The sequence below is a fragment of the Mustela erminea genome, chromosome 16 (assembly GCF_009829155.1).
Source record: "Mustela erminea isolate mMusErm1 chromosome 16, mMusErm1.Pri, whole genome shotgun sequence".
In the NCBI taxonomy this organism is placed as follows: Eukaryota; Metazoa; Chordata; class Mammalia; order Carnivora; family Mustelidae; genus Mustela; species Mustela erminea.
This window is the reverse complement of record NC_045629.1, coordinates 4231246-4255286: the sequence shown is the minus strand read 5'-3', so window position 1 is coordinate 4255286 and position 24041 is coordinate 4231246. Positions and strand designations below refer to the sequence as shown.

Sequence of the window (24041 nt, the reverse complement as noted above, 5' to 3'; positions counted from 1 at the left end):
GATGGAACTAGAGCGTATCATGCTTAGCGAAATAAGTCAAACAGAGAAAGACAACTATCATATGATCTCCCTAATATGAGGAAGTGGTGATGCAACATGGGGGCTTAAGTGGGTAGGAGAAGAATAAATGAAACAAGATGGGATTGGGAGGGAGACAAACCATAAGTGACTCTTAATCTCACAAAACAAACTGAGGGTTGCTGGGGGGAGGGGGTTTGGGAGAAGGGGGTGGGACTATGGACATTGGGGAGGGTATGTGCTTTGGTGAGTGCTGTGAAGTGTGTAAACCTGGTGATTCACAGACCTGTACCCCTGGGGATAAAAATATATGTTTATAAAAAATAAAAAATTAATCAAAAAAAAAATACAAAAGTTAACACAATATACTAGGAAGAGTTAGAACAGGCTTGATAAGCTATGTGAATTGGTAATTCTCACAGAAATTCATTAAGGCCAATTTGGAGGATTCTGAATCTGAACATGTTACCAGTAAAAATTTCACAGGTCTAAAAAAGAACTTAGTTTAAGAACTCTTCAGCAATCCTATTTCTTATGACAATATTTTGTTTTTAAGACTCTGATAAACATGGCAACTATGTTAAGAATATTAATGATGAAAAAGATGAGTAGACACCACTATATTTTATAACATGCGGTTTATATATTGCTTTGATGAATACAATGGTAGGTTCCTAGTAGCCAGCTCTGAAGTAGACTGAGATGGGATGGTGTTGGTGAGATGTGTATGGAGAGCGGGATTGTCTGTGGTTATTTTACAGATTTCGATGTTCTTAGGAATAAGGTGCTAGTGAAGAGTGACAGAAGCAGGTGTTCTTTGCCTCAAGAGCTTTCCAATCAGGATAGAAAGTATGCCAAGATATAGTAATAAGTTCTCTATAAAATGCATGCAGAATTCTATTGGAAAAGTGAGCTTGCGTGATGCCACACTAAAACTTAAAAAATATATGAAATTTTTGCTTCCATTTTTTTTATTCTGTTATACACACACACATATATGTCACATATATATGCACACACACACACACACATATATGCATGCATACTACACACAATGGTATAATCAATAGTTGCCAACATGGAATGAGATGAGGAGGATCTTATGGATCAGAAACTCCTCTCCCTGATCACCTCTTTTTGGTGCCCTCTTCCCCATATACTGATCTAATTTCCATTACCAGTAAGAGAGCAAGATCTTTTTCCCAATTATAATGCATTTATCTCAGGAAAGGTAGTGCATTTTTGGGGGCAATGTACTGAAATAAAAATAAATCCTGATCTTAGAGCCATAAGTATTGAAATGTAACCCAAACTTAAGCCACATGATCTTGGGTAAGATTCTTAATTAATTAGAGACTAGTACATTCTTTGTAAATTAAAACTAGTAATACTTGACTATCCTAATTTAAAGTATTACTGTGAAAATGATACTAATGAAAATTGCTTATAAATAGTAAGGGTTTTTTCCCTATTAGTTAAATTTTATAGAGTTTTTTCCAGTAGAACAGTAGAATATGGCAAATTCTGAGATAAGAAGGCCCCTGAACACAAATGGCAATAATAGAGATGATTTGGGGAGAATATGGAAGTAGAGGTGACAACTTTCCAAAGACAAAGACTGCCTTCTGGATCTGTCTGTAGTCTTCTATGGGGGGTGGGGAGGGGAACAAACAAAAACAAAAACAACCTTTATATTTAGTTTTAAAATTAAAAATTTACTTGATCTTACACATAAGTCATAAAATACATCACATTTGAGAAAACATGTCCCAGTAAATGTCATAACAATTTCTCATTGCTATGAGGGCTATATTGCACAGACTCCTGGTTCTAGGTTATACCATGTCTGGAAAACCTCCTCCCTCTCCATCTGCTCCTATGACTTCTTTTCTATGACTCACTTTTAAATGACTTCTTTGTGTTTCTTCCCCCCCTTTTTTTTTTCCTGCAAGAGTTTTAGCATGTTTTGCTCCTATATTCGGAGCAAAAGGGTAGTAAGTAGTAGAAGAATAGCATAGAATTAGGAGGGGCAGGGAGAATTTTTGACTGAGTGCTTAAACCCTTTCAGAGACAAAATTATTCATTAATTTATTCATTTATATAAAACCTTTTAAATGGAAGTATTTTTTTCATGCTGCCTAATTCTTCCATCCAACCCTGACCCTCAGTATGTGATACAGCCCTCTCCACAGATCCACACTCAACAACAACAACAACAACAAAAACAAGCTTATCTTTTACACCACCCTCCACCCCAGAGTCCTGTTATATTGAAATACTGGCTGATATGGGAATGTCACACCAGAATATTTTCCTGGTCAGCACAAAGGGAACATGGAGGGTCCTTGCTGATAAAGTTAAGTGCAATTGGACAAGAAGTGCTAAAGTCAGCTGTTTCTTCAGGTGTTATGAGGTAAGGAGAGACATATTCATTATTTCCATATCCATGAGCCAGTTGGTGTACCAGAATGCATGCTACAACTTGTCTCCTGGTTTCAAAGAAGAATAGCAAATTTGTCAGAGAGGTCAGTGGGAAACAGGAAATTCTAGATTTCCTATACATAAAAGATGCACAGGAAAAATAGGATAAGTGGGAATTCTGTGGGGTTTCTAGATAGCAATCTGAATTATATTGTATGATAGAAATTGTATTGTATGATAGAAATTCTTCCCTCAACTCATTTCATAGTTGGTCCCTTTTTATTATCTATTTCTCACTAGAAATATCAATGCCTCAAAGAGCCCTTTCCCTTCAAACTATTAAAAGGCCTTTTTGAGGCAATCTGTTTGTCAATACCTTGTTCATTTCCTTCCCAGACAAAACTTCAGTCTGTGATCATCCTGTTTTCTCTTCACTGTAAAGAAAACTTCAAATCTACAAGCAGTTGGTCTGATTAGCTCATCAGTGCATCCCTTACCCTTAATAGAGTAGCTGGCATATAACTGACACAATGAACCTAACTTTTTTTAAATACATGCATCAAGAGAGAACACATATTAAAGAAGAAAAATCTTCCTTCTCCTTCCTTTTATTTTGTGGTTGTCATGTTATTAGAAAGGTGGGGAAAATAATGCTAAAATGAGAACTTCATTAAAAAAAATCTGTGAAATACTCATGGATTGGAAGAACAAATATTGTGAAAATGTCTATGCTACCTAAAGCAATCTATACATTTAATGCAATCCCTATCAAAATACCATCAATTTTTTTTGAAGGAATGGAACAAAAAATCCTAAAATTTATATGGAACCAGAGAAGATCCCAAAGAGCCAGAGGAATGTTGAAAAAGAAAGCCAAAGTTGGTGGCTTCACAATTCCAGACTTCAAGCTCTATTATAAAGCTGCCATCATCAAAGCATGGTACTGGCACAAAAACAGACACATAGATCAATGGAACAGAATAGAGAGCCCAGAAATAGACCCCAACTCTATGGTCAACTAATTTTTCACAAAGCAGGAAAGAATGTCCAATGGAAAAAAGAGAGTCTCTTCAATAAATGGTGTTGGGAAAATTGGGACAGCCACATGCTAAAGAATGAAACTGGACCATCTTCTTACACCACACACAAAAATAGACTCAAAAGGGATGAAAGACCTCAGTGTGAGACAGAAATCCATCAAAATCCTTGAGGAGAACACAGGCAGCAACCTCTTCAACCTTAGCTGCAGCAACTTCTTCCTGGAAACATTGCCAAAGGCAAGGGAAGCAAGGGCAAAATTGAACTATTGGGACTTCATTAAGATCAAAAACTTTTGCACAGCAAAGGAAACAGTCAACAAAACCAAAAGACAACTGACAGAATGGGAGAAGATATTCACAAATGACATATCAGATAAAGGGCTAGTATCCAAAATCTATAAAGAGCTTAACAAACTCAACACCCAAAGAACAAAGAATCCAGTCAAGAAATGGGCAGAGGACATGAATAGATGTTTCTGCAAAAAAGACATCCAGATGGCCAACAGACACATGAAAATGTGCTCAACATAACTTGGCATCAGGGAAATACAATTCAAAACTACAATGAGATACCACTTCACACCAGTCAGAATGGTTAAAATGAACAAGTCAGGAAACAACAGATGTTGGAGAGGATGTGAAGAAAGGAGAACCCTCCCACAGTGTTGGTGGGAATACAAGCTGGTGCAGCCACTCTAGAAACAGTATGGAGTTTCCTCAAAAACTCGAAAATAGAGCTACATTATGACCCAGCAATTGCACTACTGGGTATTTACCCTAAAGATAAAAATGTAGGGATCCAAAGAGGTATGTGCACCTGAATGTTTATAGCAGCAATGTCCACAATAGCCAAACTATGGAAAGAACCTAGATGTCCATCAACAGATGAATGGATAAAGAAGAAGTAGTATATGTATACAATGGAATACTATGCAACCATCAAAAGAAATGAAATCTTGCCACTTGCAAGGACATGGAAACTAGAGGGTATTATGCTGAGCAAAATAAGTCAATCAGAGAAAGACAATTATATGATCTCTCTGATATGAGGAATTTGAGAGGCAGGGAAGAAGGTTAGGAGGGTAGGGAAGGAAAAAATGAAACAAGATGGGATCAGCAGGGAGACAAACCATAAGAGACTCCTAATCTCACAAAACAAACTGAGGGTTGCTGGGGGGAGAGGGTAGGGAGAGGGTGGTTGGGTTATGGACATTGGGGAGGGTATGTGCTATGGTGAGTGCTGTGAAATGTGTAAGTCTGATGATTCATAGACCTGTACTCCTGGGGCAAATAATACATTATATGTTAATAAAAATAATTAATAATAAAAAAAACCTGTGAAATATCCAACTTTTGAGCAGGCAACACTCTAACAATCAACAGACAACAATATCTTTGGGTGTGGCAAATCCATAATCTCTGTATTCTCTAGATAAATTTGATGAAATGGCCATGTTTGGGGCTAGAAGTATTGGAAAATTCTTGCCACCAGTAGTAAGCTTAATTTGCTGAACTTGATGGAGATCAAATACAAAATGACTAAGAAAAAAACAAAACATCAACAACAACAACAAAAAACAAAACTACCAGTAATATGTAAAGACATTTCTGAACATTTTTAAAATGTGAAATTTGATCCCAAAGACTTCATTATAAATAATCAAAGGCTAGATTTTTCACTTGCCCAAGTCTTTCCATGGAGGACTGCTTCTACTTGTTCCTGGAGAAAAAGGAGGTTGAACATGGTCAAATACAGTTGGTGTGTGAGGTTCATTAGCACAATAATGTCTGAGGATATTTTCAGAAATGAAACTCATTTAACTTAGTTTAACCAGGTAATTTTTTCCATGGAATACATTTCAAAAAACAATAAAAATTGCACTATAAAATAAAATATTTAATGCAACAAGCTATCTTAAATACCTTGTTGATTTATTAAAACATTTGCTTGTTTTTGACAATCATAAACAGCTTTTTGATTATAAGGAATGACAAATATAAAATGTATGTGGCATTTTGAAGATGCCTTTAAATATTTTTAACTGCCTAAAGCTGCAAGTAAAGTCCTCTGTATCTAGGAGGAAAGAACAACACAATGAATCACAGCATTTTCAATACTATAGTGATAACAGTCATTAAAAATGACAAAGACTAACAGTAAGAAAATATATAGTTGAAGCTTATTAACCAGTGTTCTCTCAATTAAAGATTATGACAAAAAGTGTGCCAAAGAATCTTTTGCCTCTGACCTACTCTTTATAATTAATACATTTTATTCAAAACAACACAGGCAAACATAAATGTTCAAAACCTCTGTTTCAATGTCATTTGGGACTTAAAACTTAAGGTCTTCATTTTTAAACCAGAGTGTAATCCTTATAAATTGTGCCTACAAATGATGATTGAAGATGAAATGTTGAACTATTAACAAACAGAATATCTCATGCAAATAATGAGGCACATAGCATTGAGTCATTTGTTGGGTGAACACATGTACGGATTATATGTAATTTAAAAATACTTTGTTGGGGTGCTTGGGTGGCTCAGTGGGTTAAAGCCTCTGTCTTCTGCTCAGGTCATGATCCCAGGGTCCTGGGATCGAGTCCCGCATCAGGCTTTCTGCTCAGCGGGAAGCCTGCTTCCTCCTGTCTGCCTGCCTCTCTGCCTACTTGTCATCTCTGTCTGTCAAATAAATAAATAAAATCTTTAAAAAAAGAAAAAAAGAAAAAGAAAAAAGAAAAAAACTTTGTTAGTGCCTTGGAAGCATTCTGTGTGTCTGTTGTAGTCTTTCAATTGACATGTTTTTACCATGAACACATTGTTCTATGTAGGCCCTTTCATGCCTGCAAGAGTGATGCAGGAGACCAGAGTATTTCCATTTTCCAGATAATACAATTTAAGAAAGAGTATACACATTCATAAGATCTCACAGCTAATAAGTGGAAATCAAACCTAAGTATATCATTCTCCATGATTCATATTTCTGCTTTTATCTCAAGCTGGATCTTTGACTTGCTATAATTCTTTACCTAACTAAAAAAAAAATCACAGACACATTTACTGAGCATGATCAGTTGTAAATGCCATTTCATTTCAAATGCCTGACTCCTTTCTTAAAAGAGAGGAAAGACCCAGAGTCCCATTTAGTGTAAGACACTAAACCCAGGAAAGTAATTTACTGATTTTCCCAAACACAGTGTGTTCTGAGTCATTGTTTCTTTATAATACTTTTATATTTTAAGCTTTTCTCCCTCTCCCTCTACAAGTCAAAAGCTTTCCATAAACTATTTATTTATTTAAGACCCACTGCTAGAATTGGCTTAAAGCTTGGGAATATTAGTCATCTGGAGAACATTTTACATTTGTATAATCCCTCAAAAAATAGGATTCAAAACTGGATATAACCAAGTGACCCAGGTCAGTGAATGAATTCATGTTTGTACAGCATCCAGAATGTCTTAGATGCAGACTATTCAAAAGTGTAATTCATTAATTTCATATAAATAAAAAAATGTGTAAATGATAATGAAAAACTGGCATGCTGAACAAAAAGAGAAAGAACAATCTCAAAAGCAAACTTTTGCAGTTTTCTTCTTTCACTCTTTGCAAGGCTCAATTTTAATGCCCCACAGAAAAATTCTTCTTGAAAAAAAATGGAAATAACCTCTGCATAAGAAGGTAATGTAAACACCATGTTATCTAACTTATGAGAAATAGATATAGGATATTTTACAACACAGGGGGCAAAAACACTAGGAAGAACAATCTATATGTATTACAACTTATTGCCTAGATCGTGTTAATAATTACAACAAAAAATGCTTTGAAGCCAGGATCCATTTTCACACTTCCTGTAACACCACCAACACCTGGTACTTCACATTTAATTCTTGTTTGCCCAGCAATAACCACAAATGCATTCTTCTTTTACTTGCAAATTGCTGTGATGGATCTTCTAGTTAAGCAGTAAATCAAACTTTCGACGCAGCCTTATTTCCATTTTGCATCACCCTTCACTTTGGCAAGAAGCGCAAGCACACACATCACCTCTTGCCTTCCTTCCATATACCCTCCCACACCCTGAAATTAATTTCCCACACATTTTAGTGTTCTAGAAGTGGCTATTTTTCCTTCTCTCTTTTTTTGTAGGTGGGCTAAGGGTCATATTTGGTGGAAAGGCAGATGAAACTTTCTCTTTAAAACCACTTCTCTTTATACATCTTTATATTTCTCATTTGTTCTTCATTCCTGTAAAAGTTATCCTTATTAATGATATCTTTGGGCCTAATTTGCATTTTTACTTCATCTCTATACTAATTTTAAAATTTCGTTTGAACGGTGATGGTAGAGGGATAAAAAGAGCAATATCAAAAGATCACAGAATTAGATGAAAGCATATGGCTTTCACTTATTTCCTTAGGTGGTATCATATTCATCAATATATTCATTACTAGTCGCTGAGTTAATTTTGTGTCTTTGAACTGTGCTTGAGTCTGGATCAGAGATTAGAGTTAATATCTCCACCAGACTTAATTGTAGTACATTATGATAAGTGCTATGCTGGGGTATGCCTACAATTCTCTGCTCTCAGGGAAGGGACATCTAAATTAGATGGGTATTCAGGAGGGCACGTATTACATGGAGCACTGGGTGCGGTGCATAAACAACCAATCTTGGAACACTGAAAAAAATAAAATTAAATTAAAACCAACCAACTAGGGGCGCCTGGGTGACTCAGTGGGTTGAGGCCTCTGCCTTCGGCTCAGGTCATGATCCCAGTGTCCTGGGATCGAGCCCCGCATCGGGCTCTCTGCTCAGCAGGGAGCCTGCTTCCTCCTCTCTCTCTGCCTGCCTCTCTGCCCACTTGTAATCTCTGTCTGTCAAATAAATAAATAAAATCTTAAAAAAAAAAAAAAACAACCAACTAACTGACTAACTAACTAACTAAATAAATTAGATGGGTGAAAGAAGGCTTTACGGATGAAGATTTGCACTCAAGGCTAAAAGTAAATTGTAGGAATGTTATGCCTAAAAGTGTGGAACTTCCCTGAATCACCAAATGTCCCAGGAGATGATGCTAAACTGCAGGCAGAAATAAGAACATTAAGAGGCTTCTCTATATGATAACAAATATTGTCTTAAAGGCAGTAGGAAGCCACTCAAGTAATTTAACAAGAGAAACTGAAGACATAGTTGAATTTACATTTTAGAAGTATCATTAATCTAGTGTGAAAGATGGGCCAGAGAGGAATACAACTCTATGCCTTTATAATGCTTTGGTTTCTTGCCACAGTACCTAAGCATACCCAGTTCCAGATCTGTCTTTTTCATTAAACTGTAGACTTCTTGAAAGGAGGGATTGTGGGGCACCTGGGTGGCTCAGTAGGTTAAGCCTCTGCCTTTGGCTCAGGTCATGATCTCAGGGTCCTGGGATCAAGCCCCACATCGCATAGGGCTCTCTGCTCAGCAGGGAGCCTGCTTCCCTTCCTCTCTCTCTGCCTGCCTCTCTGCCTACTTGTGATCTCTCTCTGTCAAATAAATACATAAAATCTTAAAAAAAAAAAAAAGAAAGGAGGGATTGTATTCATTTTTGTATTCCTTGTATATTAGTGGTCATGACATAGTTAATGCATGAAAGAGTGTGTTTAATAAATAAATCAAAAAGGACTATTTGTATGGTATTGCAAAAACCCAAATGAGAACAGATTACCCAAATTAATGTGCAAACACCTTGAAGATTTATTTAGGAGGAGTTGTTGAGGAAGAGACAAGAGTATAGAGACAATTCAAAGTTCTTTTGATGACTAAGATATGCAAAGAAGTCAGACCAAAATGGACAACAAACTCAGTGTAGGACACACTGTGTTGAGATGTTTTTAACATGTAGTCTTAGAGATCAAGATGCATATCTGAGCTTTAGTTAACAGAACAGAAATTTATTATCATCAGGCCAGATGCCTAAATTAAAGACAGGCTGGAACAGCCCAATCAAGCTCAGAGTTATCTATCAGACATATTTCTTTTAAATTAATTCCCTTCAAATGGACTCTACATATAGGGATCTATGTATAAATATTTCCATTTCATATGTAGAATATTGGAAGAAGATTATACAGAATTTCACTTTAAAAATTTATTTGGAATAATAGAACAACAACAAAGAATTTTAAAAACCAGAAAAAGTGTTTTAAAACTCGGACTTTGTGAGTTATTTTGTAATAGCTTGAAGTCATCAATCTAGTAAGTTGACAGATGCAGAGTACTTATTTTAATCATATCTACATAATTTTTTTCAAAATAATAATCAAAATATATATGAGAAAGGATGTACTAACATGTTTCCAAATACTATTGGACATATTATGCTATTTGTTATTATTAACATACAGATTTCATTTTGAGAACCTTATATGTCATGTGCATAATAAGAATGGGCAAGAAAATATGGTTTAGTTGGTATAAGTTTCTCAGATTCTTAGAATTTTGCTTTTGTTTTGTTTATCATTGTCGTTGTTCTTGTTTTCTGGCAACATGACAGAATTCAGTCATACTTTTAGTTCTTATTACCAATCCACCCTACAAATGAACTCTTTTTCAGTTATTTCTTTTTAACATATGCACACATAGTTATTTGCCTGCTCAATGGATAGTAATAGTTCTAGAGAAAAAAAGAAAGGGGGTTCCTGAGATGCTATATCCAAGACAGTGTGTCTGTGCAATGTAATAAGCCTTTACTGTTTCATCTCCTGGTTGTCTGCAGGCTGTTCCACTGACAGAGATGAAGCATGCTATTAAAGAACTGCTAAATTAATGCATAAGTATCTGCATATCTTTATTTTTGAGGCAGCACCATTATTTGCATTAACTAATTTGATTTCTAAAATTTAATTATGAACGTTATTGGTATGAATCAATCATTTATTCTTTTTCTCCCTGAACATAATAAAAAAAAAATCCCAAAATTCAAAGACATTTTCATTTCTAGAAATGGATAGTTTACCTTTTTTTTTAGTAGTATTAAGTTTTTTATCTTAATTACTATAGTTTACTTTTAACTGAGTTGTAAAAGATGTCACTTGAGAAACTATTTCATTCATTAAATTAGCAACATAATGAATTACCTTAAGATGCATAATCTTTCTCTTTGCATTGAAACATTTCGATTTAGTTAAAATGGCCATACAATACTGCAAGCAGTTGAAGAGAGTCTGAATTACTCAAGGTTCGTGAGGGCATATGTAAATCTAATGCTTAAATTGATCTACATAGAATGTTATACATAGGGAATCCCAGGTAGAGCTTAAATTTTATTTACCCAAAGAATTTGTGGTAATTTCGTATCTTAGTGGATTGGTGAATGAAGACTGCCTGCCAGAAATTGGTCTGTGTTAGAGTCCAAGAAGTATCTCAAGATAGAAGTCATTCTGACATAAGTAAAAACAGTTACACAGTACTGCATGGTATACAGAAAAGCAATCAGAACTACACCTTGGCATTTTAAGTTCCCAATGTAAGTTGTCTGTTTATAGTGAGTAAGGGATAGACAGGGCTAGGTAGGGAAAGATAGGTAGGAGGGCACAGGATCAGGCTCATGAAAATCCCCAAAATGTAGAGGCGTAAGGAAACCAGAGATAAAGGAACAAACCAGAACATTCTGTCCTAGGTGTCCAGGGGGTTCTTGTTATAACAGTTACTTCTGATCAAAAAATTATCTACCCTAAAAAGAAATAAAAGCCATTAAAGGTGTTATCACTGGTCCTTACTCAACCGGTGCAATCAATAGAGATGTTAAAAGGATTTAAGCTCCCTGGCTAGCCTTCTTTGAAAGACCATCTTTAAAAGCCCCCCTGTCAGGATCCCGATCCTGTCAGGATACAGAAATTCTTTTCTGTACCCTTGCCTATTAAAAACTCTATTCACTTTACTCACTCTCCTTTGTCCATGGGATTCAGTCTTCAGCTCTGTGAGACGAAAACCTAGCTCTCCTGTTTCAATAGTATCTGAATTCCATGGTATATCACACTTCACCGGAGTGTGTTTTCCTAAGAAACTTAGAAAAGTCATTGAACTTAGAAAAGTCTGTATCATGTAAGATACAGAGCACCAAAAAAGTAACATCCTTCTCATTTTTACGCTGAACATAGTAACTACTCAGTGACTTCTCCACAGTTACTTGCATGAAAATAATTCAACAGATGTCCTCCAAATCCACTCCTTTTCCAGTGTATTTCAGTTTCCCCTCATACAGTTGCTCAGGTCAGAAACTTTGGTGTTATACTTAGCTCTACTCTCTCTCTAAGCACTCCTGACTATTATGACTTATTATGACTCAGTTCCCTGCTGCTCTTCATTCTCAAAGCCTCCTACTCTAATCTTACTCTAATAACCCTCTTCCCTTCCAACATCCACTCATCTTCCCCTCCAAAGCATTCTCCATAAAGGTGCTGCAGTCATCATGGTTTGCATCATGTTACTAAGATAAAATCTCTTAGGGGCTTTCCATGGCCCTTGGCACTAATGGCATTATGGCATTTCAGCCTAAATCCTCCCTGTACCCAAGCATATTTCAGTGTAACTCTGAGGTGCTCTCCCAGGGGACCTGTCCTTTTATTCGGTTGCAGCCTCATGCTTTGGCTGGTGGGATTTTGCAGTTGTTCCAGCAATAGATGCTAAAGAAGAATTGCTTGTTTTTGCTTGCTTTCTTCTGCATTTGCCATCTACAAAAAAAAGGACATGCCAGGACTTACCTCCTGGTTACAAGAAGAATGGGGAACAACTAGAGTAAGGTCAAATCATGACGCTTGAGGGAACCATCCAAACTGCAGACTTACAACGGAGCCCTATACAGATCAATAGTCTGATCCCATACAGTTGTGAGGAAAACAACGAAAAGACAAACATTTACTGCTGTAAGCCAGTGAACGTTGCCATTGGGTGTTCAATAGCAATTTTGTGGCCACAGCTAACTGGTGTGAGTGCCCAGTCTTTATGAAGTCTATGGGTCCTTATTTTTCGGTGCCTGACTACTTTCGGTAGGTGCAGCCCTCTCACTCTCCTGCTCCAGCCACACTGAAACTGTCAGTCATCTCATATACCAGAGTGTTCACACACGTTGCTGCATCTGCCTCCATTGTGCTCCTTGTTAGCCACTCATGACCTGTCAACTTTCAAGTGAAACGTGGTTTACTCTAAGTACCACCTATGGGCCCTTAACCTACCTTACATGCTTCCATGCTACCCTGAACTCCCTTTGCTGAGAACCATTAAACACGATTACTTGCTTAATGTCTATCTTCTCCACTGGGTGCCTTGAAGACAAAGACCTTCATGAAAGCACAGATTCACAAGAACTGGAATGTAGCAGACACATGTGTTGATTGATTGATCAAAATTCTAGAAAACACAGTGCTATTGTGACGTTTTGAGGATGGCCACATAGTAGCAAGGTATTGTTGGTTCTGGTGCCCTGTAGTGGGCAGAACTACCCAGCCATGTGGGAGAAATTTAAGTATCCACCTTTGAGGAAGGCTCATCTCGTGCCACTCACTGTAAAACACTCTCAATATACATTTTATTTAAATTTTACAATAATCCCATGAAAAAAAGTGTCATTTGCATGTCTGTTTCAGAGGTGAGGAAGGAAGGCTCAGCAGCTATGTGATTTGCAAAGGTTCTACAGGGGATAAAGGTGAAAGGCTGCTAATCAATGAATTCTGGGGAATTTGAAATAAACAGGGGAAAACATGATGAATTCCTGGGATTGGATGAAAAGATAGGATCTGTGGTTGAGACAAAACCCTCTGAAAAATAGCTTGGTCAGAAATAATGCTTAAGGACTTCAGAATCTGTATTTGACAATTTACGATGTTTTTATTTCTATCTTATTTAATTTTAGAATAATGCTGCAAGATATACACACAGCTGTTATTCTACTTGCTATGTGATATTAGCAAAAAATTTCATAAAAAACAAAACTGATGATTAAAGGAGAAAATCTAAGATACACTGAAAGAAGTTTTAAGTTTTTAATAATATCTGACTTAAATTTTTTTTTAATAATTTTTATTATTAAATTAAAAATAACATACTAGCCAAAGAATTTTTGACTCTTGCCTGCTTTTGTTCTTTATATACTTCGAATTATAAATATAGGATTCTATTATTATGTTGCATCTAGCTAATGTACTGGCATGAAAACTTGGGTTAATACCTCTCTTTTGAACTTTACTTTAGGGCTATCTTTGAAATGTTTGAGGGTTAAAAAAATTACCTGATGGATTGTTTCCCTAAATGTCTGAGTTTGTTTTGCAATAAATGCAATGTTCTTCATTCTCCTAAAAGCAAAGAAAATATAATTTATCTGAAGAAGAAAGTAAAAATTCCATGTAATAGAACTTGATGTTTTTGTCCATATTTAGGGACTGTAAGTTATACAACTGAGGAAGCAAAATGATTGAAAGATATTGTATAAAGGAAAAATGTTAAGTTTTATATGAATATTGTTGTCACTATATAATAGCATATCTACATTTAAGATTTCTACTTATGTAAAAGAAATTTCAAGAAAATATTCATTTTTAATCATTTCAACCTTTCCTTTTGGGCTTTTAGGATCTACCTTTGATATGAAATAGTTGAAATATTATAGAAAAAAATAGCATAAATGGTTTAATTCCATTTTGAGAGTTTAATTCCATTTTGAGAGTTCTGGTTTAATTCCATTTTGAGAGTTCTGACCTATGGAATTCTTGTTATAGTTATGTTATAATTACATAAGTGCTTTTCAGAAAAAGTCAAACATATAATGAAATGTGTATGTGTACCTGAAAACAATATCATATATCTTTAGGAGAAACAGTAGCTCAAAGCTCCTCAAAATTAGTGACCTTCAACTTCTCCAACATATGTCAAAGACTCTTGAAAATGAAAAGTATAAATAGAGGTCATTTCAACTTCCTTCCAAATTTTACCTTGAAACACTGTAGAAATCAGTATCTATTTAAAGATATAAATGTATTGTAGGGGTTAAGATACTTCAGGGATTAATATGTTAACAATGAATTTAATTCTGCAGCACAATTCTTTGGGAAAAGAAAGCCCTCTAATTTTATACAGAACATCTCAAAACCATGAAAGAAATTATTTCGGTTAGGGTGACATTGTCTTTTATGGCATAGAATATAAGTTCCCAAAATGCAGGTCATCATGCACAGACATGAATTTTATAACTTCCCTCCAGATAATATTTCCAAACTATAATCAATTAAAGTTAGTAATGAGTACAAGAAGGAAACATAAAATCATTATGGTAGCTTCTAAAATAGGACAGAGCTAATTCTTAAGCATGTTACTTTTTTCACTTAATAATTTATTATCTGCATAGATCTGTTAACCAATCATGATTTCAAAAATATTTTTGACATTCTCTGTGTTAGTACTGGTTCGTAGATATACTGAAGTAGAGAAGCCTTTTAAGTAATTTATCCTAAAATTTCTCAAAGTCAACTATTAAAACATTAATAAAACAAAAACCTATCAGACTAACAGTTTTAGGAAACCAATGGTTTCAGAGACTCTGTCGGGAAACTGTAATATGAATAATATTTATACTTTTCATGAAGTGTTCGGGTTAGGATTTATGGTACTCCACGCATTGCATTTGCTATTTACACAGGATAAACAGGTTTTGGGCTCCAATTATAGCAACAGAGTTGACTTTTCCCGTGGCCTGCAGCATTGGGAGTGAGGGGGAGGTCTAAGGTGTGGGATCTGATGGCTTCATCCTTATTTTAACCGTTAGAACTCAGGTGTTATTTGTTTGATACAAATAAAAGAAATTTCCCTCATTTTTAAAATTTTTACAAAATTTCATGTTTAAAAAGAAAAGTTTGAAAGTTATTCTTAATTATCAAGGGAAGACATAACTTATTTCTATTTGTGGCTCTTCATTCAGTCTTGCCTCCATCCAATCAATGCAATCTGTATACCTCCATTAGACTGACCTTTACACAGTATAAATCAGATTTAGGTCAAACATGCACTGGACCACAATCCAGGAGCCCAGTTTTTCACTCCAAGCATTTTCTACATTTCCTTCCTTATAACTTAGCTTCCATGATATCGAACATCTCTTACTTCTGTTCATACATTATTTTCACCCTCAACCTCAACTTGTAACAGTGTGTTTATTTAACCTTGTTAACCATGCATGTTTTTTTTTTTTTTTTCCTAGAACATTTCCAAGTGGTAGATGTCCAGAGGAGGGCCAAACCAGGCTTTCCCCAGGTTTTCTCCATCTTAGTCATCTACTATTCTACTGGGTTTATGCTGCCAAACACATTTCTGGTCATTTCATTCCTGAGTCTCAAACCCTTCAAAGGTTCTTCTGTTCTTAGGATCAGGTGCAATCCTTTATTAGGATCCCTTTCATAATCTGGCTCTTGGCTACCCACAAACTTGACCTTGCATCATGTCTGACCTCAAATTCAGTGTTCTCCTTACTTACAGATATTTGTCTGGATAATCTTATCCTTGGTGTCTCAATTTCCAGGAAGCCTTATATATCCCTTTTCTATCTTTCAATAGGAAACAACTATTCATTAACTATTTATTTACAAATGTAACCAAAGTCTCTGTTTGTATAAGAAATCTATTAATAGCTATAAGTAATACATATGTGAATTTTTGAAGGAATATAATGGCAACAAATCAATACTTTTAGCTATGGGAATTATATTAGTACTGCAACATCATACTTTGACATATTAATGAGAAAACCTTTTCTAACACTCAGGCAACATTTTAATAAAGATAAAGATTACAAAGAACAAGCTGAACTGTTATATGGCAATAAAATTCTATGAGGGAATCTCCCCAGCAACACTAACTGAAACAAAAGAATGGATAACCTTCTGCTACATTGCTAATGTAAACTGAAGTATGGGAAATGCAGAGTTATTTAGTGTGTCTTGTACTGTCTAGAAAGTCCAGGGAAAGAGTTTTCCCTGAGGACTCTCATGCACAAGGGACAAGTAACAAAACTAGCTTGACATTCCCGGACCTCACTGCTTCCAAACCTATAGCAGTCTAGTGTAAACTAAGGACACAATACTTTATTCCCTACCACAAGTATCTAATTTGGTCTTCTAATTTATTTTTTCATTATTGTCTATTTTATTTAAAAAATATTTTTTAAAAATGATAAATATGGAGATATATATATATGGACATATATATGGACATGCATATATCCATATATATATCTCCATATTTATCTGGAATCTATACTATATCATACGACCTTTGGTTTGCTTCCATAATCACTTCAAAGCTGGAGGGCCTGAGCAAGATGCAGAGCAGACTGACAAAATAAGAACAGTTAAAAGGTATCAATAGTATTGCTGCTTTAGCCTTCCTGAACCCAAACATTTAAAAAATCTGCTGGGCATATATTTTTAAAGATTCTTTCCACTGGCATATCAAGTAGAGAAAATAACAATATTATTTCACTGTTTTAATAAAATATTGGAACAAAACAAGCTTTAATTTATATATTATAATTAATTTTTTTCTTTTTTATATTTAAAAATAACTTTTGGGCTTTACTTACTTACTTACTTTACTTACTTACTTTGGGCTTTACTTACTTTACTCCATTCCATGGAGTAAGGCCATCATCTTGCAGTACAGGCAGGTCAGTGTTTGCCCTGACATAATTATTAACAGTTCCCTATTACTGTGCAAGTGTCAGTTTAGTGATGAATACCTTGCTCATCACAAGGAGATAGGCTCTCTCCCTCCCTCACAATTCTCAGGTGGCTTTGAAGTTAGAAACTTCCAATAAGGGAAAATGGGAAGATGGTGATTACCACTGCCAAGGCCACTGGCTTTTTCTGTGTCAAGCTTGTACTGACTAAAATCTCATTTTTGCTAAATGATATGCCCTAGATGGCATCATAACAATCTGCTTAGAGTCTCTTGGGTGCTCATTCCTTCCCTGCACACCCAGGCAGGAATACCTCAACATGTCATATAGAACATCCACATCTGGATTTTCTCCCTTACCACACAAAGGGATAAAACAGGACCTTGACATGGTTTTCGATTATACTATCCTTAAAAATAAAAACAAAAAAACAGAAACAAAACAACAACAACAAAAACTTAAGTTCAGGCATTCAGAAATGAGTTCAGATGAATTTTATTTTATTACTTTCCCTCTCATATATGAGTGATTCTTCCATCTTCATGTGGTAGAATTTGATGACAATTATAGCTATAATATTCTCTTTAAAAAATCACACTTCAATTTTTTTCTAACCATTTTAATTATTTTGAAATTAATTTATTACATTGATTTAATAATTATGAAATTGAGTAGTAAAATTAGTAAATATGTTATATTAATTTAGTACTTGTGAGGCTATCCTGAATTGAATGGATATTTTATTCCAAAGAAAGTCTTTGGTCATAGGAAAAAAAAGAGACTCTCAGTCTCATCTGAGAGTCATCAAAAGAGCCACAGCATCTGAAATTCCATATTTAGATAAATTTCTTTTGGCATTATGCAAAGGCAATGCACTGGATGGTCAAATCAATCTGACCAGCAAATGTATGCTATTTAATTCCACTAAGTGAAAAATAAATTGCCCATCTTTAAATAATTTGAGCTTTTGTGTGACAGTCTCAGTTGCTGGGTCATGAAAACTCCTAAGATCTCTAGACACCAGTTCACATCATACTTGACTGTGAGCTGCAGGACTGCACAATGGATTCCCATCTTTCCCAAGATCCAAAACCTCTTATTCTCAGGACACTGCCTTTCTCACACATTTATATCAAGCTTGTTTTACTTGTATTTGTTTTTGAAAATTCTGTACAATGCCTGATTTTTAGGTAGGATAAAAGTTTCCCAGTAAAGGGTTACTCAGTAATCTTTAAAATTAGTGGGAAGGAATATATGGGTTTATTTCTTAGGCCATAATTTGATAAAGGAAAAAGTGGAGAGGATCTGAGGAATAGATTGTGTCATGGGAGGGAAAAGAATGTCCTCCATGGGGACCTGAACCTTAAGTCAGAAAATGCAGCAGTGACTCTGGTACTGGGAGATTATCAATGGGTGAAGGATCAGTTGTGTTTAAAGATTTTTTAGACATGACTAACTTAGAGGATTCCTTTCATCCTTCAATATACACTCATCTTAGAGGAAGATCTTTTGTGGAAAAGGTATCCAATCAGATTGGACAGGACCTTTCCAAGCTACGTAAGAGTTAATAAGGATTATATTTCTTGGCTAGAATTTCTAAACCCCAAATTCCTCCATACTATGATTCTAACATATTACCTATAAAACTAAACTCTAAAAAAAAAAAAATGTTTTCCCTCTTTGGATATTGGGGATACTGATGCAGAAAAAATAAAAATAAATAAAGAAACCCTTTTTAAAAAAACTTGTATTTGCCAGTTTGGGTCTCTTTGTGTTGTGTCTCCTTCAAATGTATGACAAGTCAATCTGACGAATGAATCTCCTTGTTAGACATGTCAGGATTTCAACATCAATTTTACTGTTTAACTGATTGATGTTCTGTGAGGACATGTCAAATAAAGGAGGGAAAGGAAAAAAAAAAAAACTTGTGTTTGGAGAAAAAGAAATTTCCCTTAGCAAGATGCTAAACCTTTAGTAAAAGAGAATATATATATATATATATATATATATATATATATTCTATTTTGCATACATTATTATAATGCATACATTATAATATATTATAAATTATAATGTATATATATTATACATATATATTCATTTTATACACTTAAAATGTTTTTTGGAAACATGTTTCATTAAAAATTCAAGCTTTTGTGTTTCTATAAATAGAATAAAGCATGATTTTTCTTCTATTAAAAAATGAGGATCTTAAGTTTGATACATGATAACTAATTAAAATGTTGACAGGAATTAGAAGTTATTTCAGTCATTCTTAAATTACAGTGTCTGCAGCACATTCCTCAGAGCTGATCTGAACACATTACCTTTGTTGCAGCATCAAAGCAGATAAATCCAGTGCTAAAGTCAATTGTGAGTCCCATTAGATGACTTTCTAGCACACATGCATATGTCTTGCACTAGATAGAACAGAAAATACTGTTACTCTTCTTGTGATTGACCCAATATCAGTATTAACAGACAATATTTATCAAAAGACTGTGTGATAGGTCCTAATAAGTTGTTTATACAATAGCTAACTTAATATCAGCAATAATTGTATAAGAAACATAGTATTATTGACATCTTAATATTAATAAAGCTAGATGAATAGGTTTTCACCTGCCAAGAGGTATTCAGGACCATATATTCAATTCTGCTCCTTGTGAACTTGTCTTTATCTTGTGCTATACTGACACCCTTTGCAATGTTGCCAATAAAACTGGTATAAAAATGTTTAAGTTTAGGCAACATTATGTTCTGTTATTATATTTTATAACTAAATAACACTGCATTTAGATTAAAACAAAAGTGAACTGTTAAAGGTTAAGATATTGTTCCAATTCTTGGCATATCAATTTCATGGATATTATTAAAAGAGCACTTTAAGGCACACAAACACAGATTCAGCAACCAAGGGAAAAAATATAAGAACATCTTTACCTTGAGAGTCTCTCATATAATGCTCATCCATGTGGTACAAGCTATTTCCTAAAGACATTTATCACTTGCTTCTTATTTGTATAAACCTACTGATTCTTCAAAAATCATCAACGACTTTTCACACTGAGATAAGATTAAATTATAATTTTACTCACATAAATATTTTGGAAAGACTACTAAAATAGAAATACTAAAATTTAACAATAACAAATATGAAATAAAAACTCAGGACTTATATGCTACATGATGCATCTTTTTGTCCACAGGCCAATTTTGTTTTCAGTTAATTGCAAACTCTACTGGTATATTCAAATGAAGAAAAATGTTCATAATTCACAAGGAGGAAGAAAGAGAAGAAGAGAATGAGATAAACTGATCTCAAGCAAATTTTTAATACTAATCCTTACAGTATATTTATAATACCGTATTTAAAAGTACATTAAATGAATCACACTCTGACTATAATGATGGCTAAATGCATCAAGTTGCCTTCACCAAAAACCTATACTCGTGGCTTTAATCCCAATTTGCATAGTAAAGTTATAACCATGCCAAATTACCCCTTTGAAGACAAGTTTTCAAAAACCAGCTCAAAAAACAAACTTAATGGGCCTTTTAACTTCAGTTTTGGGTCTAATTTTACTTGTTTAATGCATGGGTATCTTCCATGCTTGTATCCACCCATTACTACCTTACTAAAACTACTGTCAATATTAAGAAATCTTCAAGGCTATCTCATGCCCACTAATTTAGACATACTTGTTTGCTATTCTTAATTACTATAATTTAAAAGAATATATCAGATGAAAACATCTTCAGTACAGAACATTAAAATTTATCTCATTAAGTTCAGAATTACAAATGGAACGAATTCATTTGTAATGAATTAGTTGTATGATGAATAATCACACATTTAGATCCTGGCTCTACAAATCCATTTACATATGGCAAGTGCATCACAACTGCTCAATTTTGCCATCAGTCTCTATCAGACAGACATCAGCCACAGAAGCAACATTTGGGAACTTTATCTATTCCATGGTCCCATGAATTGGAGAGGCTTAAGGTTCTATGAAGTTTGACCTACATTTAACTTTACATTTAAGAAATAAAGCTTAATAAATATGCAGGGCAAATGCACTGTACTTTTCAGCTGGTAAATGAATAAAACAATCCCAAGCAAGCTATAACTTAGTGTGGGGAATGACAAGCACATATTACTCCAATACAAGACAGTGTTATTTGACCTATGAAAACAGACCAAAGAAGTGCTATTGATGCTCACAAGTGGGATGAGTTTGAACAGGATAGTTGTGGCAATAGTGGTAATAATAGGCAGGAAAGACTGAAAATTGGGAAAATCTTGGTGATGATATGACCTCTGAAAAAAGTCTCAAATTACATGTATGATTTTGAAGGGTAAAGTTGAAGGGAATTATTTCTAGAAAAACCACAGTGAAAGAATGAAGCCATTCACATTAAAAGTTGGGTGGTCGTGACTGGAGAACAGGAAATTACTTTGTAAATTAATTAAAGTCATAGCATTTTCTATTTAAGATTTAAATTCTAGGGAGAAGTCATGCATTTTTAGGAGTCACAGTTCCTAAAATTTCACAGACTCTCACCTGTATCCGTTCCACCTCCAGAAAGGTTGCTGTTTGGAAGGCTCTTTCCCATTGGGCGAGGTCAGACTCTAATTCCACGGAGAAGTAGAGATCCTCCCCAGACTCAGATTGCACTGTGAAGCAGTGTTTCCGCCGGTCCAACAGGTCACTGTCCTGATGAAAACCTGGAGTTACACAGGCTCGCATACATCAATCCATATTGCTAACATGGCCATACCTTGAATCAATGTTGACTAAATTCATGGTGGAGATGCCATACTCATAAGGACTATGATACAACTAAGTCTTCATTAAAAATGGTCAGAGCAGCCTAAATTCCACATCCCAAATCCCATAACGAATGCATTTCTTTTCTGTATCAATGCTGAAGCATCCTCATGAAACAGAAGTGAAGATTTGGGCTTCTATGCTTACTAGCAATGTAGCTACCAAAAAGTACTTTACACATGAGATTCAGTTTTTACTGTGTGAATCTCCCTTTTCCCTTACAGAGCTGTCAAGATGAAGTTAAATAATACTTACTAATATGTTTTCAAATTTTGAAAAGTTTAATAAGCATGATATTTCCTATTGAGTTGATTTCTTTAAACCTTAAAGCACCATGACAGTATTCATTTATAAGAGAAATGAAAAAAAAATGAGTCTAGGTTATCTAAAAAAGTTGTTTTTAAAAGATACATATTTACCTTACTTATGTGACTGTATTTTATTGAGTCAAAAAAAAATTTCACATGGCAATTTCTTGGTCTTACTACAAGTTTTCAACTATGTTCACACATCTATGTGTATTTCAATTTCAGAGATGTTCAAAGAAAATACAGTTAAGAATTGATGAAATTTGGTAATCCCAGGCAATAATTCAGATATAGCCTTTGAATTACATGTGGATTGTACTGAAAATGACCAAAGAATAATTAGTAACTTGTGTCTCCATTTCTTATATGGAGTTACATAAAGGTATCATCATTAAGCACCCAAAATGTCAGAATTATCTATTTTGGCAAGTGTTTTCAAAATAATAACTATTTTATTAGTAAATTCAATTTTCTTTTTTTTTAAATTTGGATTCTTAAAATACTATAGGAAGATTGAATATATGGTAATAGTTCTTCTGATTGTAGAATTTAGCTTTGATAACTGCTGCTAGGAGATACTCACAAGCTTAAAGAAAGCTAGATTTTCTTTATATTTATGATTTTCCTATACTATTTCAAGGGGAAAAAATGAAAACATATTATCTTAAAAAGTATAGTACAATGGTAAACAATTATAAAATAATTTTTAATCATTTAGAGCATATAATGTGTAGAGGAGTAGCAACGACAGACATTAAATAAATTAGTACTAAGTAAATACATCAAGAACATCAGTATAAGTGCCATTATAGAGAGTAAGAACAGAAGTTTACATCAAATTATATGGACAAGTTAGGGAAATGTTCTCTAGGATGTAAATTTCGAAAATGGCTGAAAGATGAGTGGAGGATTAAAGGTTGAATGGCCAGGAAGAGAACTTTGGCGGACAGAGAGGCTGGTATTGGTAAAGGCCTGAAGCAAAAGCCTCAGGTACGTTCCAGAAATCCAGAGAACAGAGAAAAGAAGAGAGAGGTTGTGGAGAGCCAACGCTGGGAAAGGAGATGAGTCACTGGACAGATCATGAATTTTGGACTTTAACATAAGCGTAATGACAGGCCGCTATATATATACAAAAAATAGCAAATCCTCTATTTATGTTGTAAATATTTCGACTTCTCTATTACTTATTTGAATTGATAACCTTGGCACAGAAAGTGTAACTAAATACTACAGAATTTCTGGAAACCCCTCCAGTTTTATGGTTTATTCAATGGGCCTTAACTTTCCTTGTAATATAAAGTTGTAACAAAATAATCAATGTCATTAATAGCCACAAACTTTTGGTATTTTTCCTTCTCCTAAGTTACATGTTGCCATTAAATCTTAAAATAATCTTCATTTAAGATTTTCTGTTTTCTTGGCAGTAAACTCTTTGAAAACTTGAATTAGCATCTTCAATTACATTACCTAAGCACTGAAGCCCTCAGAGATAGAACCCTCTATTTAACTCTGAAAATAGAAGTTGGACATCTATGAACACATGTGGTTATTGTCTATTGCTGCTTATAGAACACTCCTCAGGCACTGACTCGAACGATAACTGCTATGGGCATCCAGGCTCTCCGTCGTTACAGTTTACTGGGGGAGACAAGTATGTAAAAATAATAAAAAGCATCATGACAGTTATATACAGCTAAAGTGCTAAGGAAACAGA

The 24041-nt window shown here is 34.6% G+C and overlaps 1 protein-coding gene across 2 annotated transcripts in view; it reads right to left on the bottom strand.

Annotated features, from left to right (window-relative positions):
• Positions 1 to 24041, bottom strand: part of SNTG1 (syntrophin gamma 1) — a 954619-nt gene that overhangs the window by 44710 nt on the left and 885868 nt on the right. For both annotated transcript variants that reach the window (XM_032316414.1, XM_032316415.1), the window contains 2 exons: positions 21753 to 21905; positions 19512 to 19604 (listed from right to left, as the gene is read on the bottom strand). In XM_032316414.1, coding sequence (XP_032172305.1) covers positions 19512 to 19604; positions 21753 to 21905 — 246 coding nt within the window. The remainder of the gene's footprint in view (positions 1 to 19511; positions 19605 to 21752; positions 21906 to 24041) is intronic.